The sequence below is a fragment of the Cibotium barometz genome, chromosome 5 (assembly GCF_041138505.1).
Source record: "Cibotium barometz isolate CiBa-2024 chromosome 5, ASM4113850v1, whole genome shotgun sequence".
Lineage (NCBI taxonomy): Eukaryota > Viridiplantae > Streptophyta > Polypodiopsida > Cyatheales > Cibotiaceae > Cibotium > Cibotium barometz.
The window spans coordinates 12554826-12575164 of NC_141050.1; the positions used below are offsets into that span (position 1 = coordinate 12554826).

At 40.9% G+C, this 20339-nt stretch overlaps 1 protein-coding gene across 1 annotated transcript; it reads left to right on the forward strand.

Moving 5' to 3' along the window:
- Positions 1-9244: 9244 nt before the first annotated feature.
- Positions 9245-12835, forward strand: LOC147638069 (uncharacterized). Its single transcript, XM_086797939.1, has 6 exons — positions 9245-9534; positions 9642-9886; positions 10142-11078; positions 11649-11744; positions 12095-12231; positions 12349-12835. Exons 2-6 carry the CDS (start codon positions 9651-9653, stop codon positions 12527-12529), a joined length of 1587 nt encoding a protein of 528 aa, XP_086654065.1. The 5' UTR covers positions 9245-9534; positions 9642-9650; the 3' UTR covers positions 12530-12835.
- The last annotated feature ends 7504 nt before the right edge of the window (positions 12836-20339 follow it).

Sequence of the window (20339 nt, forward strand, 5' to 3'; positions counted from 1 at the left end):
TGAGCAGGGTTTGCAGGTTCAGTTTAACCCTGATGGTTATTATGTTGAAGACTTTAAAGACAAGTGCAGGTTGGTTGCAAAAGGCAACAGAGTGGGCAGAATGTTTACATTGAATGTAGACATGCCTGAAATGAGTGCTGCGATGTTTGCAAATGGTTCAGGAATTGTTGTAGACACAGACATTTGGCATAAAAGGATTGGACATGTAAATGTGCAGAGATTGAAGTCTATGCAGACAAAAGGAATTGTGACAGGGCTGCCAAAATTTAAAGTGAAAGGTATGCAGAAAATATGTGAAGCATGCCAATTTGGGAAGCAAACAAAGCATGTGTTTCCACGTAACAGATATGTGAGCAGAAATGCACTAGATGTTGTGCATTCAGATGTATGGGGTCCTACGAAGACCATATCTATGGGAGGCTACAGGTATTATGTGACTTTCATTGATGACCACACAAGGAAAGTGTGGGTATATTTCATTCAGATGTATGGGGTCCTACGAAGACCATATCTATGGGAGGCTACAGGTATTATGTGACTTTCATTGATGACCACACAAGGAAAGTGTGGGTATATTTCATGAAGGAGAAGAGTGAGGTGTTCACTCACTTTCAGAATTTCAGAGTTTTGGTTGAAAAGCAAACAGGGAAATATATAAAGTGCCTAAGGTCAGATGGAGGGGGAGAGTACTTCTCCAATGAGTTCTCTGAATTTTTGAAGAAGAATGGTATTCTCACATGCAGATACACTCCGCAGCAGCAAAATGGAGTTGCTGAGCGGAAAAACAAGCACATTGCTTAGATTGCGCGAGCATTGATGGAAGAGAAGAATATGCCACATAGCTATTGGGCTGAGGCTGTTTCTACAGCAGTATACATCATGAACAAGACTCCAACTGCAGCCATACATGATGTAACTCCAGAGGAGAGGTTTACTGGCAGAAAACCAGATTTGTCTCATCTGAAAGTCTTTGGATGCATTGCATATGTGCATGTGCCAGATGAGTTGAGAACGAAGCTGGATCCAAAAGCTGAAAATGTGTGTTTATTGGATACTCCCTTGAGCAAAAGGGATACAGGTGTTATAACCCTGCTACACGTGAGTTGAGGGTAAGCAGGGATGTTGTCTTTGATGAGATGAGCAGCTGGTATGCTGCTGAAAAAGAAGCTGTTGGGGCTGATGTGAGTGGAAGTGTGGTTGCACAGAATGCAGGTCAGCAATCACAGTCTTTGAGTGGACCAGGAGAGTCCTCATCTGCTGGTGGGTCTGTTGATAGACCATGGAGTGGCACGCTGCATCATAATACCAGTCCTGCAAATGTGATTAGTACATCACGTAAAGGAAAAGAGAAAGTGGTTGAGCCCCTTGGTATGCCTGACATTTCTGCAGGGCATTCTCATGTTGATGGAGAGTCTCTAGTGGCTCAGATATGAGCCTTGATGAGGAGCTTGGGATCCCAGTTATGAGAACACCTGGTGTAAAGAAGGCTATGAAAGCCATGAATGAAAAGCTGCGAAGATCTGGGAGAGTGAAAAATCCTATGCAAAGATTTACCTATGATGGTTATGTGGCACATCACTATGCATATATGGCAAAAGTTGTGCAGGTTGTTGAGCCCACATGCATTGATGAGGCTGTTGGAAATGTGTGTTGGGAGAAAGCTATGGATGAGGAGATGGATGCACTATATGGAAATGAGACTTGGGATTTAGTGCAATTGCCTGAAGGCAAGAAAGCCATTAGATGCAAGTGGGTGTACAAAGTAAAACATAACAGTGATGGAAGCATAAACAGGTACAAGGCTAGATTGGTAGCCAAAGGATATGCGCAGACATATGGCATTGATTATGAGGAAACTTTCAGCCCAGTTGCCAAGATGACAACAGTGAGAGTTGTAATAGCAGTGGCTGCATCAAAGCAATGGTCTTTACATCAGATGGATGTAAAGAATGCATTCTTGCATGGGGATTTGCAAGAAGAGGTGTATATGTTGTAGCCACCTGGTTATGAGGATGTGGGTCACCCCGAGCATGTTTGCAGGTTGAAGAAAGCCTTGTATGGCTTAAAACAAGCACCAAGAGCATGGTCTGACAAGATTTCTGAATATCTTGTCACTATTGGCTTTCATGTAGCCAATGTAGATTTCTCCCTGTATGTGAGACATAGTGATAGAGGGGTTATACTTGTTGTCATCTATGTAGATGACTTTATCATTATGGGGGACCATGATGCAGAGATCTTTGATGTAAAGATCTTGCTTAGACAGAAGTTCGAGATGAAGGATCTGGGGGAGCTCAGATATTTCTTGGGCATTGAGGTGATTAGGTCACCACATGGTATTAGATTACTGCAGAGACAGTATGGCTTGGACATGTTGTCCAAGTATGGTATGACAGACTGTAAGCCTATTTCCGTGCCATTGGATCAGAATGGCAAGTTGAGTGTAGATTCAGGAGAGATCTTGGAGGATCCTACTATGTATAGGCGCATAGTAGGAAGTTTGATCTACATGACGATCACCAGACCAGATTTGAGCTATGCTGTTGGGTTGGTGAGTTAGTTTATGCAGGTTCCACAGAAACCGCATTTGGATGCAGTGAGATGCATACTGAGGTATGTGAAGTCTACTTTGCATTATGGACTATTCTATGAGACTGGTACAGAGATATGTGTACATGGGTACACAGATGCTGATTGGGCTGGTAGTATCTCAGATAGAAGATCTACCAGTGGATTCATGTTTTCTTTGGGGAGTGCTGCTGTGACTTGGAGCAGTAAGAAGCAGCCTACGGTTGCTCTATCGAGTACAGAGGCCGAGTATAGAGGAGCTGCTATGGCAGCATGTGAGGTAGCTTGGTTGAGAAAGCTACTTGCAGATTTGGGTCTATCACTCAGTGTGGATAGACAAGTTGTCATTTTTTGTGACAACATTAGCAGTATAGAGTTGGCCAGGAACCCAGTATTTCATGCTTGCATGAAGCATATAGAGGTCCACTACCATTTCGTCAGAGAGAAGGTCTTGGCAGGAGACCTTGACCTTGTTTATGTCAGCACAAAGGATCAGGTAGCTGACATCTTCACCAAAGCATTGGGTACAGAGAAGCTCCGCAGATTCAGGGCTTCGCTTGGTGTACATGAGATGGAGTTGAGCTCGAGGGGGAGTGTTGAGATATCGAGCTCGTCTAGTGAGGCGGTGGACACTGATGACCCGCCTGGGGGATAGGCCCCACACTTACACCACTGGCATGGTTGGTGAGATCTTGGGTGATATGCGGCCAGTGGGATGACAGGCTATGTGACAGCCATTCTAGAGACTGGCATAGTTATAGCGCCAGCTCATTTAGTCGGGTTCACACTATAGAGAACCCGTGTATGTATTGGTTGAGTACCTTTCATATTATGTGTACTCTTATCTTGTATATGGTGTGTTGAGTTTGAGTGAAGAAGAAGAAGATTTTCAGCCTCTCACCTTGTGTGTTCTCTATTAGGGTTTTGTGAGTGTATGTGTACTTGTTGCAAGAGCTCAAGCTCTCTTCCCCCCTGCATCTTTTCATGCCTTTGTGAAGATATCAGCCACTTACTCCTCTATGCTAACATATACCACATCTACATCACCTGTTGTGCTAGAACCTTCTCCCTCACAAAATGATAGTGCACCTCAATGTGCTTTGTTCTAACATGGTATACTAGGTTATTGGCCAATTGTATGCTACTCATGTTGTCACAATAACTCAAAACTGGCCTATCTATGGGCTCACCCATATCACCAAAGTAGCTTCTGAAACCAAGCTACCTCAGAAGCTGCCATAGCAGCATCTAAATACTCTGCCTCTATACTTGAAAGCCAGTTGTTGACTGCTTCTTACTACTCCAACTCACAATTGAACTCCCAAATGAGAACATAAAACCACTGGTAGATCTCTTGTCTACAACACTACCAGCCCAATCAGCATCTGTGTAGTACCAATGTAGCTGTATCTCTATACCACCCTCATAGAAAATTCCATAATCAATTGTGGACTTTATGTACCTAAGAATCCGTCTAGCCGCATCCAAGTGTGGCTTCCTAGGGGCTTGCATAGACTGACTCACAAGTCCAACATCATAAATCAAGTCTAGCCTAGTAATGGTCATGTAGATCAAGCTACCCACTATGCGCCTATATGTTGTGGGGTCCTCCAAAAGCTCACCTGTATCTGCGAAGCTTTGCATTCTACTCCAATGGCACTGAGATAGGCTTATAGCCTATCATACCATACTTGGACAACATGTCCAAGCCTTATTGCCTCTGTAATAACAAAATGCCATGAGGTGATCTCACCACCTCCAAGCAATACCATAGCTCACCCAAATCCTTCATCTCAAACTTTTGCTTCAAAAGCCTCCTGACATGATGTATGTCATCACTATCACTAGTGATAATAAAGTCATCCACATATATGACTAATAGCATGATCCCTCTATCTATCTTTTTCACATAAAGTGAAAAATTTGCATTGGATATATCTGAAATCCAATGGTAACAAGATACTCCCCAATCTTATTTGACAATACTTTGGGTGCTTGCTTTAAGCCATACAAGGCTTTGCGTAACCTACACACAAAATTTGGGTGTGTATCACTCTCATAACCTAGTGGCTGCATCATGTAAACTTCTTCTTGCAAATCACCTCCCATGTAAGAAGGAATTCTTTGCATCCATCTGATGTAAAGACAACCCTTTGTTGCAGCCATAGCAATGACAGCTCTCATGGTTTCCATTCTTGCAAACGATTTGAATGTCTCTTCATAGTCAATGCCATAAGTCTGTGTATAGCCTTTGGCCACCAATCTTGCCTTATATCTTCTCACTGAACCATCAGTGTTATGCTTGACTTTATACACCCACTTACATCCAATTACCTTCTTTTCCTTATGTAAAGATACTAACTCCCATGTTATATTTATATACAATGATGCCATCTCCTCATTCATAGTATCTTTCCATTTCTTATTTCCAAGTGCCTGCTTAAAATAAGTGGGCTCCAATTCTTGTATTGCTTTAACCATGTAAGCATAATGATGGGCTATATATCCATCATATCTCAACTTGTCAATAGGGTACCTAACCCTCGTAGACCTATGTACACTTGGATCACTATTGCCAGGTGTCCTCAAAACACCCCTCGTTCTCCTTACACTAGGAGTAACCACAGATGCAATGCCAGTCTCCTTAGCAAGGATCTACTCAGAGCCGCTAGGGTCACCATCCACATATGAGTGATCTGCTACTGACAGATCAGGAACAAAGGATTGATCTACCTTTTTCTTCCCTTTGCATAATACATGTGTACCTCATAACCTACCTGACCGTGGGCTAACATTGGATCCACTACTAGAGGACTCTCCAGGTCCACTAAGCACCTATGATTGATTCTCTATGTGTGGTACAATAGCAACACTTCTTACATATGCATCGTCTATTGCCTTCACTCCTAGTGCATACCAGCTACTCATCTCGTTAAAAACAACATCTTTGCTCACATCCCACTAGTGGTAGGGTTATAACATCTATAACCTTTCTTCTCCATAGCATAACTAATAAAGATGCATTTCTCTACTTTTGGATCCAACTTTGTTCTCACTCATCTCGTTAAAAACAATATCTTTGCTCACATCTCACTAGTGGTAGGGTTATAACATCTATAACCTTTCTTCTCCATAGCATAACCAATAAAGATGCATTTCTCTACTTTTGGATCCAACTTTGTTCTCACTTCATTTTTAACATGTACATATGCAATACACCCAAACACTTTCAAGTGAGACACATCCGGTCTTATGCCTATAAACTACCATTCAAGCACCATACCATGAACAACTGTAGTGGGTGTCCATTTCATAATGTACACAGCAATTGCTACTGCTTCTGCCCAAAAGTAATGTGGCATATTCTTTTCAGCCACCATCAAGGCACGTGCTAGTTTTGCAATGTGCCTATTTTTTCTTTCTGCAACACCATTCTATTGCGAAGTGTACCTGCATGTAAACTCTCTTAATTCCCTGCATGTAAACTCTCTTAATTCCCTCCTTCCTCAATAAATCTTTAAACTCATTGGAGAAATATTCTCCCCCACCATCTGATCTCAGGCATTTTATTTGCATGCCTTTTTTCTTCTCGACCGAGGCTTTAAATCTCAGAAAGTGAGCAAACACCTCACTTTCTCCTTCATAAAGTAAATCCACACTTTCCTAGTATGGTCATCAATGAATGTAACATAGTACCTGCAACCTGCAAATGTTATAGTCTTGGTCGATCTAGGAACTATTGAAAAGGCCCTTAAGTGAGTAGGTGGTGAGCATCCTGGTTGTTGTGCCGATGATGCCATAGGTACACTGAGGAAGGAATGACTGAAATGGGATTTTATGGTTGGAAAGTGGAAAAGTTGAAAATTTGATCCGAAAATGGAATACTGAGAATTATCATGGAAACACTGTGGTTTTATTGCAATGCTCTTTTGGAAATAGTTGAATCAGAGAAAATGCAATTTCCTATTGGGTGTGTAAGTGGTGTGTCTATTTAAATTTTGCATGAGTGCCAGCTAGGGGGCCTGGGAAATCTTTTCCCTAGTACTCGGGACAAAACATAACCAAATTTATATAATGGATCCTATCAATACAGTGGTTGGGTGGTTCAAACAACATCCTTGGTTAAACTGGCCCAACAAACAAGCTGTGTACAGGTGCATGTGCGAATTTATATGGTCATCGCATTAAAAAATAACACATAAGTATTTTTTATATAATAACATGTGGATTTTCACAGATGAATATCCAAATACTTAACACAAATAAGCATACAACACACGCCAATTATTATAAAGGAATGAAAGGACCTTGATCACGAAAATACCATGTACACAATGGCTCAAAAGCAAGACATGTGGGATATAACTACATATATCACTTGTCCATTGTTCCTTGACTACCCCAAGGATGAGTATCCAAAAGATGAGAAGAAAAGATATCTATAGGCATTGCCAAAAAAATAGGCAAGATTGGTAGCTATATGGAGTTTATATCCGTATATGAAAACAAGCATCAGTTATGTATATTAAATTGGACATTGTTATTTTATATGAAGGGAAAAATGCTAAGAAGCCAATCCACGACAAAGATAAAGGGACAAAGATAAAGGTAAGCTACCTTTAAGTGAGGAGGAAGAGAAAGAAGATGAGGAAGATGTTGAGGATCGACGAAGATGAAGAAGATGCTAAGGATCAAGAAGATGAGGAAGAAGTTTTTGCCAGCGGACGAGCATGAATCAGATGAAGATGGTAGTGACGGTAACCCATCATCTCCCTCTTAGTACATATAACACATGGATCACAAATCCCTATTGAGGCAAGCAAAAAAAAATCACATTTATTGCTCATAGTCCCAATAACATGATTCTAAGTAAGAATGATAGGTAATAAGAATGTTGTGTATACACAGAAGTAATGTAGTAGGTGCATAGAGGAGTAAACCTTTTATGTTTTCGTTGTGAGTGAAACTACCTTCATCATTGAAGCCTTTGACACCAATGAAGTTCAAAATCCCATGTATTCACATATAAACTTTAGTGGTCGATCTCTAATCTATAAGTACATTTGCTTAATAGTTTTTTACAGGTTGGATGTCGATAGGAGAGAAACAAATAAGCGAAGTCAGGGAATTAACAATTCTTGTTGTTGTAGAGGGTAATAAATCTCAACAAGTAATATCTTGATAATTGACATTTTTCCTCTAAATTTTGTGTATGATGTCTAATATATACTATACATTCGAGGTGTCCCAACCTCTCATCTGCAAAATATACACATCAATGTGGAGGCAGGTGTAAGCATGTCGAGCCAACCAAGTATAGTATAATAGAAGGTAGGAGAGAGAGAGAGAGAGAGAGAGAGAGAGAGAGAGAGAGAGAGAGAGAGAAGGTAGGAGAGAGAGAGATGGTAATAGATAGAGAGAGAAAGGTAGGAGCTAGGCTAGGCTGGGAGGTGGTGGGCAGGAGATGGTGGTGGGGAGAGTTAGAGAGAGTGTTTAAAGTAGAGAGAGAGAGGTAGCCAAGAAAAGCTCCCTCCATCAAGCTCCCTCATTTTGAGACAACCCTCAGGTGAGATTTGGTTCTGATGTGGTGATGCGTGAAGAGATCATTTGCATCTTAGATGAGAATTCTTGCAACCCAAATATTATCATATGTTGCATCTTAGATGAGCATTGCTTATTATCATATGTTGAGCTAGTTTATTAAGAATATACTATTTTTTGCATCTTAGACAAGTGCTATTTTGCAACCCAATTATTATCATATGTTGAGCTAGTTCATTAAGAATATACTATTTTTTGCATCTTAGAAGTTGCAATCCAATAGTTTAATAACTTGTAAAATGTAAAATATACTACAATAAACTTGGATCTCTCTTCAATGGCTCCAAGAAGAAAACAATGCTAGACCCGTTGTAATTCTTTGTGTTAACACAGATCTCTCTTTTTCTGTTTTTTTTTGTGAATCAAATTAAATTTTCTTGTTTGAATAGAGTGTGCACTCTACGATTCTCGGAAGAAAAAGGACCCATTAGGACTTTGAATCTTTTGAATATCATTTGTTAGGCAAACCATTTTTTAAAATTATGAACTTAAAGGGCATTTCAATTATATCCTAATGACTCAAACTATCTTGAAAGGGAAGTAAAAGGCCTACAAATTTGGAACATTTCAAACATAATTTTGAGTAGCCACTCTTGGTCAGACCATAGCCGGGTGGTTAAGGCAATGTTTCTCCTCCTAGATGCAGGTTTTGGACCACCCATCCCTCTTGAGTGTGTTCTTTTTTTTCGTACACACCCGAGGCCCACTCAAGTGGGTGGAGCCGATTTCCCCTTCCAACAATTAGCCAATTATCATGGTCGGGCAAGGGCCACATACCATCAGGCAAGAGCCACGAATTAGGCATCCCCCATGACCACCGCGATGAGTCGAGTGCTGGAACAGCGGAGGGGTCTCATATGGATCCTCCTATCTCGGGTGATCCACCACCCGAGGAGGAGCAAGAATAATAATTTTTGGTTTATTTATGTACTTAATCTCACATCCCAATTTATAGTAGAGGAAGGGCCAATTTGAAGCAAAAGGTTCACAAGAGGCATGCCTTTGACTCGCGATTCGCAAGAGTAGTTTTGTTCCGTGCATTTCTACATGTTTTTCTGCCCGGCACGTGCCGATCGTGCAACGGTGATCTGCATTTCGCATCTCGAACCCCTCTCTCTCTCTCTCTCTCTCTGTGTGTGAGTGTCTCACACACACACAACCCCTTCACGTCAGCTGCCAGATCTAGTGAAAGCAAAGCTTCTCCAAATTTAACAAACTCTCCCTTCTGCCCTGGTTTCTTGACCTAGCTCGCAGAAAACCACTGCAATTTTTTGCCTTCTTGCAATCTCTGATGCAGGCAACCACCATCAGTTTCTTTACCTAACTCCTGCCATTGTCTCCTGCTCTCCGCCAGCAAAAACACAGGTCGCCATTTTTCTCCACTCCAATGCTTCACTAAATCTCGTCAACTCTGATGCAGGCCACCATCGGGTTCTTGACCTAACTCTTACCCATTTTTCTGCTCAAATCAGCAAGCAAAAATGGCGATGATGATGGCCAAGAAGGCGAAATGTTGTACGGAACAGGTGCCCCTCTTGCTCTTCTGCATGGTCTTCTCGCTTCTGCGCGGAGCTCAGAGCTCCATCCATGAGTATAACAAGGAACCATTCATCGAGAACGGGAACGCCTACCTCTTCTATGGCGGCAGCGAGGGTATGCATGCTTCCATCTCTAAACAGAACGGCTATGGCCTTGCGAACGGCAGATCTTACATCGGGTGAATTTTCCATGCCATTGCCCCCTCTAACCTAATTATTAAGAGGTCAAAGAAATTGCTAAACAAGCGTAGAAAGGTGAAGGTGCACTTCCATGTTAATAAGATGGGTAAACAGTGTGGAAAGAGGTCCCCTCACCATTGTCTTGGCTCTGTTTTTAGGGTTATGATTTTTTGACATTGTAATGCATATGTAGTTTAAGCTTAGTAGAAGTGGTCATTAAAGAGAAACTGTCATGGTTTCTCTTGCGTGAACAGGTTTGATTCTATCAAGTTCAGACGGACGCAAGAGTCTGCTTCCCGGCACACAGAATATGAGTCGAGCAATGGGCTTGTGCAGGCCATCATATTTGAGGCCTCTGACAGAGATAAGATTGGGGGCTCCGCATACGGTGGGCGGATTGCAATCTGTTGTACTCCAGATCTAGCGAAGGTAGAGGGCTGCAAGCAGGGAGAAGTAATCATAAGGCCGTCGGCTGATGATGCAAATTGGCCTTTTCAAATTTCAGTGTTTTTCAGTGGAGCTTCACTTGAGGCTATCATGCATGTGGAGAATGTGAATATCACCAAGACTGGCATGTACAACCTCTATTTTGTCTTCTGTGATCCACAGCTGAAAGGTCTTGTCGTAGATGGGACTACGCGTTGGAAGAATCCATTTGGGTATCTGCCAGGCAGGATGGCACCACTGATGACATTCTATGGTTTAATGTCCCTGGCTTATCTTGTACTTGGTGTGGCATGGATTTCTCAGTACATTAGATATTGGAAAGATATACTGGCTTTGCAAAACTACCTCACGGCCATCATTGCGTTGGGCATGTTTGAGGTCACACTTTGGTATTTTGAATATGCGAACTTCAATGTTACAGGCCGTCGACCCATGGGCATCACTTTCTGGGCGGTGACATTTGGGACAGTGAAGAAAACATTGTCGCGTCTTCTTATACTTGTTGTGTCAATGGGTTATGGTGTTGTACGGCCCACCTTGGGTGGACTCACGTCCAAAGTGATTCTTCTTGGTGCAACCTATTTCTTGGCGGCCGAAGTCCTAGACATTTTTGAACATGTAGGAACAATCAATGATCTCTCGGGAAAAGCAAGGCTTTTTCTAGTTCTGCCAGTTGCAATTCTGGACGCTTTCGTCATACTTTGGATCTTCACATCTTTGTCAAAGACCCTCGAGAAACTTCAGGTATAGATTCTTTCTTTGAAGTTACAAGCAAACTTCACAGATCGAAAGTGGTGATTCTTTGTAGGTCTATATCAGATCATTCATGATGTTGTGGGGGCGTAAGTGTTATCACAGTGTACAGTATGCTCTTTGCCAGCAGTCATGAATTTAAGTTTTGTGGAATGTAAAAGGTGCACGAGTCAATCCTGTGTAAAAGTTGTACTGATTATTAATGTCATGGTAGAAACTTGAAGCACAATAGAGCAAGTTGATCTTGATTGACAAATCTAGTCACAGCATCACCATTTGTTTTCAGAACCTTCAGCATTTTCTTAGCATTGCTGTTGGCCAAAGCCCTCTTGTTTTTTGTTTCAATAAGCTGGTCCAACTTCTCAGCACAGGTGTTGAGAGGCCCACGTTTTCGTGTCGATCCTGAAACCCTGGCCTTTAAATCCAGGGTTAGCTTGAAATATCCCATACAACGTCTATGGTTGAGCAAGAAGGAGGGAGGGAGGTATTGGATGCAAATGTTACTGCTTAAGGTTTTACCAAAGCTGATTTTTCTGGGCTTCACATGATATTGTCTTGCAGGCTAGGCGAATGGTTGCAAAGTTGGAGCTTTACAGGAAGTTCACAAACGCCTTGGCAGTTTCTGTAATCATTTCAGTGGCTTGGATCGGTTACGAGGTGCTCTTTTTTCTTTTATCTTTATTTCTATCATCACAGCTAGGCATTGGTTTGTTATATTCTTTGTGGTTATTACATGCGGCTTCCAATGAGCTGGAAAGGACATCTTTCACAACTAGGCATTGATCATGATGTGTTACATTATATCTGGTTATTACATTTGGCTTCAATGTAGCTGGTGAATGAAGTTTTAACCTCAAAATGTATTGGTGGACTTTGGTTTGCATTTCACGTGCCCTTTTTAGCAGCAAAAAGCATACAATGGCATTGTAGTAGTTATACGGGATTCAGCAGCAAATACTTGGTCTTAGAAACATACTGAAGTACGTATGTTTTACTGTGTTCTATAGCTGTATTTCAAGGCCACAGATCCCTTTAGTGAACGATGGCAGAGTGCATGGATTATTTCTTCATTTTGGAACATCCTTACCTTCGCGTTGCTGTGTGTGATTTGTGCCCTCTGGGCCCCATCTCAAAACTCAACCAGGTGAAATTTGTTTGCAGAGGCACTGCCTAAATATTTCAAGACATTAGGAGGCTCTGTGTTTTCTCTTTCCATTGGACAGAAACGCTCATACAGTGACTGTGCATATTGTGAAAACAGGTATGCTTACTCTGAAGATGCCGGAGAAAATTTTGATGATGAGGATGCCCTTCCTTTGAAGTCTAGCGTGAATCATGAGCCGGAGAAGGCCAGCGTGAAGCCTGAGAAGAAGGAAAGAAAGGCAGTTAACACTGATGTCTTTAGCCTAGATGATGAAACTGAAGAGGATAAGAGGGAATAGGCTGTCTCAGATTTTTGCATCTCTGTGAAGATTTAGATTGCCAGTTTTAGCAATTCTTTCCATCAAATGAAGAGTTTGTGCTCAGGAAAGAGGTTGAGGGACACGTGTGCAGGCTCTTTCCTGACGGGCGCAAAATGTGGCATCGGTTATTAAGCTGGATTGCCAGCTCTTCTATAAAAGAGATATGTTTAGAATTTCCACTTGTTTTAGGTATGAGAGCTAATGGCATTATGCAGTGCCATTGCTGTCTTGCCACATTTTTAATTTGTTTGTACTTTTTGCCACAAGTTTGAACTGTTTCTCTCGCATCACTTTGTTAGCACAAGGATTCTGGTCAATTTGTGTACTCGTTGAGTGCCATGAAATGTTAGTGCATGTCCAGCATGCAGAAACTTATGCCAGCACCACTATTGGTTAGCATATGCAGAACATCTTAGAAGGTTTGTTTCTTGCTTGGCATGCTCCCTGCATATAATCTGTGAACTTTCTTTGACCTATTTATTCAAATTACTGCATTAGTGACTTCTTCATGTTTCAATCATGTAGGTATTTGGTTTTCAAGGTTTCCTCTATAAGATATTTACACTTAAAAGCTTCATATTGAAATTGATTGATAGTTAAAAAATGGACTAATGCCTTCATTCTTTTTCTCGGAGGAACACCCCATTGGGCTTTGCTTGTGACCCAAGTTAAGGAGTGATCACAAGAGTGCTTATTGTGACCAGCTTCTTTGTTTCTGATGCACTGGCAGCTGTGCTCCACGTTAAAATCTTAGAAGCTTCATTCAGGGTTGGCAGGTATAAAATGCTGGAGGGCCTTGCTAGCTTTCTTGGATGGTAGTGATAGCAACGAGTCCATAAGTGACCCTAGTCTATTGGCTTTGGCTGAATTAATGGTCTAAGGTGCAGCACAACCTATATTCCATCTCAAGAACAAGGTAAACTCCTCGAGACGATGCAATGCCTAACTAGAGATAGAGCTGCAATGAGGCCTCCCTCGTGATTTGACATTGATTTTCAAAATGAGGCTAATTAAACTGCCCTACGAGATTGCATTGCTCATATGCTTTGTAACCTCACTTAGCTAAACAAAAGCAGATTCCATGATATATCTCACCTTTTGCTTCATGGCTTCAGCCAGCTCTCTTGCATTAGCTCCCAATCTGTTTGCTGCACAAGCTTTTGGAAGTAGTATTGTGAGCTCCTCCCTACGATTGAATGTCTCAAACATGGTGCAATCCATTTGACCTTTCAACCCCTAAACTCAAGCATACCTCAATTCATCAAAAAAACCCTTAAAATGGCACAATTCCCATTTTATTAAGCCTTCTTGAATCAGTCTATTTCTAAGTGGTTTTTGTCTCCTAACTCAGATGGCCTCATGTCTGTTTCCCGTCCTCTTGGAGTTTTTCTATAGTCCCGACCAAGTTTTTGGTTATTACATGTGGGCTGTACTCTTGACCAAGTTTTTGGTTACTAGCTGTGGGCTTTTACTCTTAAGAAAAAACATATCTTCTTGAGAAAATTCTCTAGGAGAATGTTCTTCATTATAGTAGGCTTTCTGCCTATATTGGGATTTCTTCGTGTGGCTTTTTATAAGTCCAAGTTCTTGTTCCATCTTTTGAAACATTTTCTTGGATGCCTTGACTAGTAGCGTCAGAAAGTTTTGTTGGAGAGCCATTGTAAATAAATTCAACCAAAGCAAGTATTTTTACGTACTTGGTTTGTGTACTCTTCTTGTAAGGTGGAGACAAGATGAGAGGAGTTACGTGAAGGTGATGTTGGGTTGGAAAGTTCTAGGTATTTAACAAGATCATAATCTTTGATTGGCTCTCTGGGTTTCTCCAACCTTGTTGGAAAGGGAGCTACTCCTACTTTGATGACTTTGGGATTTTGCAAGGGTGGAACAATTGTAGGATAGGAAGAGATGCTTGGAGATGTTCTTCCCATATAAGATCCTCAACATGAGCTTGGTTGTGAGCTTTCTTTGGCCCGAGGTTTGCATTTCCCATCATTAATGGTGCATTGGGGGTACTAACTTCCTCCTTCTTTACCTTGAGAAGGTTTGGGGAGAACTTTACTTTCTTTGGGGAGGATTCCACTTTGGGACTTTGTTGCTAGTTCAGGTTATTGTTCTTACCTCCACCAAGTTGGTGCTCGTCTTTGGTGTGAACTTTTTTTCCTTTTATTCCTGAATGGGGCAATCTTTGGCAGAGTGACCTTCCTATTGGTGAGGTGGGTGAGGTTTGCCTAGTGTAACAATGCAATCTCAGAGCTAGTGAGAGAAGAAGAGACAGAGAGAGATGACGACCAACAAGATTATCATCATAAAGGCAAGGGGACTGAGGGAATACAAGAGTAGTGGAAAGCATAAATTCATTATAGAGATAGGTCCTTTTTATAGGAGGCCTCCTTTACAAAGGTAAAGCATATGTTGCTACCACATATGCCATATGCCAAATGTTGCTACCACATATGCCAAATGTGCCTAATAGGTGTCACTTCGCCATACATCACTACTTGGCATAATATCCTTCTAAGAGGTTATTCCCACACAAAAGACACAATAGTGGTTGTTCACACATAATATCCTTCTAAGAGGTGGTTCCTACACAAAAGACTTATACACATTAGTGGTTGTTCATCCACATTGGAATTGCTTTATTTGAAGCCTAAATACAGTGCTAGTTTACACAACCACCTAGCACTTGTTTATTCCCACATTAATCACTATTAATATTTAACATTTCTCCCCATAGTGAAAATGTGGCTAGAAGCCCAATCATCATTGACTAGGTTTGCTTTTTCTTCTAGCTATTGCTTCTTGTCATCAGGGGAAGTAGTAGAGTTTGCAGATTCTTTACTAGCTTTCGGCTTTGCAAGCTTCTTCCGACACTCTTTGATGTAGTGCCCTCCCTTGTGGCAGTAACAAAACTTTCCTTGGATTCTTCTTGGTGTCACCTTGTGGACGACTCCACTTTGCCTTTGTCCCTACTAGAGAAGTAGGCTTGGTCTCCTCTGTTTGCATCACCCCTAGATTCGTTCTTCCCTCATGGAAAAGTAATTCAACCAGCTCCTCAAAGGATATAGGATTGCCTCCTCATCTCATAGAGAGATTTATAGAAGTATGGAAACTACTGTGATAGGACTCAAGTAAGGAGTTGAGAATGGTGACCAATTTTCTGTTATCAACTACCTCATCTATATTTAGTAGCAAACAAGAAGTATTGTAGACCCAAAAAGTGCACACATGAGTGGTCTTTGTCGAGTATGACCAAGTCCTCGTGATGTGTAGAGGTACCAAAGAGCCTGACAGGAGAGACATGATGCAGTTGATAGAGCTAGTCTAAGCAAAAACACCGTTGTTAGAGCCGAACTTGGGTTGGGCCGCCTCGAGGCCAGGGTGATGATGGTGCAATCTACACTAGTCCCACGAGCTTTGCCCGATACGGTGGCACATCAAGGTGACACGAGCATCATATGTGACCAACAGTAAGCAACTTTCTGGTGGTGGTTTAAGTGTCCTTGGTGTGTGGCTTGAAGTTGACAGGGAGAGGGAGATGATGGGACTGTGATGAAGCAGAGAGCTACTGGCATTTGATGACAATCGTCTTCTCTTCTCACATACAAAACTACAACAAGGCTCTGATATCAACTGTTGGTGAGGTGCATGAGGTGTGCCTAGCGTAAGAGTGTAAGCTCACATCTAGTGGGGAGAAGAGAGAGAGAGAGAGAGAGAGATGATGACCAATAAGATTATCAACATAAGGGAAATGGGATTAAGGGAATACAAGAGTTGTGGAAAGCAAAAATTCATTATAGACATAGATCCTTTTTATAGTAGAGGCTCCCTTTACAAATTTGAAGTATATGCTCCCACCACATATGCCATATGCCAAATTTGATGCCAAGTATCCCTAATAGGTCACTTTTCCATACGTCACTACTTTACATTATATCCTTTTAAGAGGATATTCCCACAAAAAAGACTTATACACACTAGCAATTGTTTACACACATTGGAACAGCTTTATTTAAAGCCTAAATACAATGCTAGTTTACACCACCACCTAGCACTTGTTTACATCCACATTAATCACTATTAATATCTTCCCCTTTGTTTATTCTCACATAAATCACTATTAACACTTCACCTTTGCATCTTCCACAAAAGGGCTTATACCCTTTGATGGGATTTGGACAATTTGGAGATATATGGCCCTTCTCCCCACACCTAAAGCATTCCACTTGACTCCTTTGATTTGTGTTATGGGCTCTTCTTGGATAATAGTTACTTTGGCATGGGAACTTTTTGGGTCCAAAATTGGGGCTAAAGTCTTGAGGTTTGGGGCTAATATCTTGTGTTGTCATTTACCTCAAGACTCAAGGGGACCACTGAGGTCCCATAACACCTACATGTGCCATGTCACAACACTAACTCACTAGCTGTTGTGGAAAGCCAAAGTTAAAAATCAAGTGCACTAGCAAAGTCATCAATGCATTTAAGCTACTATCAAGGATGAGGAAGAATTTTTTTACTATTGCTCGTTAACTTCACAAAAGGTAACTCACAAAGCCCATGCTTCACTTGTACATATGTAATGTAATCATCCCTTACAAAGTTTGCGTATTCCTCATTAACTTCACAAAAGGGAACCCACAAAGCTCACGCTTCACTTGTACATATGTAACATAGAAATCCCTTACCAAGTGTACATATAATATATACTTGTGAATGTATTATTTTTAAAGAAAAATAAATAAATAGAGTCTCAAAGAATTTAGAAGGGGACATAGGAAAATGGTAGTAGTTATGTAGGAGAGAGTTCCTTCTTCCTCACAAAACTACAAAACAAAGCATCGTGCCAATGTGAAGACACACCCACTAGCATATCCTCCCAAGGTGAAGACAAATTCGATGACATGTCCTCCCATGGTGACCCATGACATTAGACACTAGAGGTACTCAAGGAAATGTAAATAGAAGGTGAGAAGAGTCCTCATGTACTAACCCAAAAACTAAAGTAATCACCACTATGAAGCCAAAGATTCTCGACCTACTACTAGTGCTAAGAAGATTATCTCTCTCAGAAAAGACCTGGCTAAAATCTTCATTTGTGTTTGAGCCTATCGCCTGATGCAATGAAGCACTTTGGGTGTGTGCTCAACTTGAGAAATGAAAAAAACTAAGACGGCATGTGCATCTCCTTCATAGAGATTCTTTGATTCTTAAGAGACACCCTCCTTGGACTGCTATTCCAAGGTCCTTGAACAATCCTAGATTGGATTAGCAGCATAGCAAATTGGTTGCTCCTTTGTAGAGTCTATAGAACCAGACTTGAAATGCGCAGCCTGCAGCCTAAGATTCGAATAGCACTTTCACTAGAAAAAGCAGCCCGGATTGCACGTTCTTTGGTCCCTCTTATGGTTACAAATTCATTCCACACTTTGTTGCTATTTCCACAGGTAACGTTAGACTAGGAACCCAGGGGATTCAAGTGATTCGAGACACCGGAGACCCTCTCTTCCGTGGGAGCTCCCGGTAGGGCGGGTGAGCGGATAACGGGAATCGAACGAGATAGATCACCCATAGGCCGAATGACTTCTTTAGTAGATCTTGTTGAGTTTGCATTTCTTAGTTCTCTATATGATATAGATGAACCTGATTCTTTGAAGAGGCTCAAGAAGATCCAAATTGGGTGAAAGCCATGCAAGATGAAATTCATTTCATTCAATACATGGAATTTAGTGGATCTACCTATTGGTAAGAAAGCAATTGGTACTAGGTGGGTTTTCAAAGTCAAGAGGAAGGTAGATGGATCAGTTGGACAAATTCAAGGCCAAACTTGTTACAAAAGGTTATGCCTAGCAGAAAGGGATTGATTATGATGAAACTTTTGCTCCCACTTTCCGTAATATGACCACTATTTAGCAATCTATTTTCATCGTAGATGAAAAGTGCATCAATTGGACATCAAAAAAATGATCTTGAAGGGTGACTTATAGGAAGAAGTTTATGTGAGTCAGCTAGCTGGATTTGCTTAACCTTGTCAAGCATAAAAAATATGTAAGCTTAATAAAGCTTTATATGGTTTGAAACAAGCTCCCAAATCTTGGTACTAAAAGATTCATGCTTATTTAATTGGGCAAGGATTTCAAAACAGTCCTATGGAAAGCGCTTTATATGTAAAAAAGAATAAGCAATATTTTCTTGTTGTCATTCTTGATATAGATGACATGCTAGTATAACAGGATCCAATGAGGATTTCATTACAGCCTTCAAGGTTGACCTTGTCTCAATTTTTAAGATGTTAGATCTTGGTTTTGGCACTACTATTTGAGTATGCAGTTTATACACCAAGATGATGGTATAGTCATTAAGCAATCAAAGTACATCAAGGCACTGCTCAAGAGGCTTAATATGGAAAGTTACAAATCGATTTCTACATCGATAGAACATTCGATTATGATACACGCTACATTTAGAAATTGTTTCTTTCTTGGCAATTGGTGCATATCTTAGTTAAGCAAGAAGCCAACTGTGACACCATCATCCTGTGAAGCTGAATACATAGCAACATTCATTGTGACAGTTGAATGTGTATAGTTGAGAAGATTGATGGAGGATCTTTGTGTCCCTTCAGACATCCCTACTTTTGTTCTCACTGATAGTCAGAGTACAATGACAATTGCAAAGAATCCTATCTTTCATGCCAAGACTACACACATTGAAATGCATTATCACTATGTCAAAGAGAGGCTTCATGTAAAAGAGATAAATTTGATCTATTGCAGTACACATGACAATGTGGTAGATCTTCTCACTAAAGCCTCATCACGTGAAAAGTTTGAGGCCTTCTGCAAAGCTTTGGATCTCTTACCTTTTAGAGACTAATCTACACTTTGTAAAACTCACATTTGTACTATAGGAGGATTTGTTACATATTTGGTAATACTTCACCGTGAGGTCATGCCATGGACATTTTCATCCCATGAGGTTTTTCCCCATGGTCATCCAAGTGCAAACGGGTATCTTAGCTAGTATATAAGCAACCTCATTTACAGTTTAGGGTTGCTTGCTTATTTGTACTTTCTCTGTACTTGTAGAGAGCTTTCATCTTTCTCCTTTGAGTTTGCTCCTCTCACACTCTACACCTGTGTGTTCTTGTCATCAAACATTGTGTGTGTGTGAATCCGACTCTCCATTCTATGAGATCCAACATCCCCTACACTACCGAAGTGATAAATAGTAGCCAATGAAGCTCTATTGTTTATATTTTGGAGTTTTGGTGCCTAATTAGCCTAGTTAATGAAAAAAACTAAAAAATTTAAGATCTAATTAGTAAAAATGAAGCAAAAATGCATGCTTTATACTAAATCATAGCTAGATGATGCTCTATTCTATGTGCTACACATGCCTATGCATTCAAATCAATCAACAACACAAGAATAAAGCTTAAAATAAGAAAACCTCTTATGAATGCTCTAAATCATGCAAAATTACTACGCAACTTCAAACACAAAGCAAATCATAATTCGCAAACAAGAATGAAACACAACACCAAACCACATCCAAGGCTCCAATACCATATGCCTTCCGAATTGTGACCTCCTAATTGACATTGAGCAATATTGGATAATCCCAATACCTTGAAACGGATTGGACTTGAGGCACCATACATGTTCACTTCAAGAGCTCACCTTACCTTTTCCAGAACATTTGTTGTTGGGAACTTTGCTGAAGAGCCACAAAACGCAACTTTCCAATGTGGGTATTATGCTAGCTACTTTCCCAAATCCTCAATCCATTG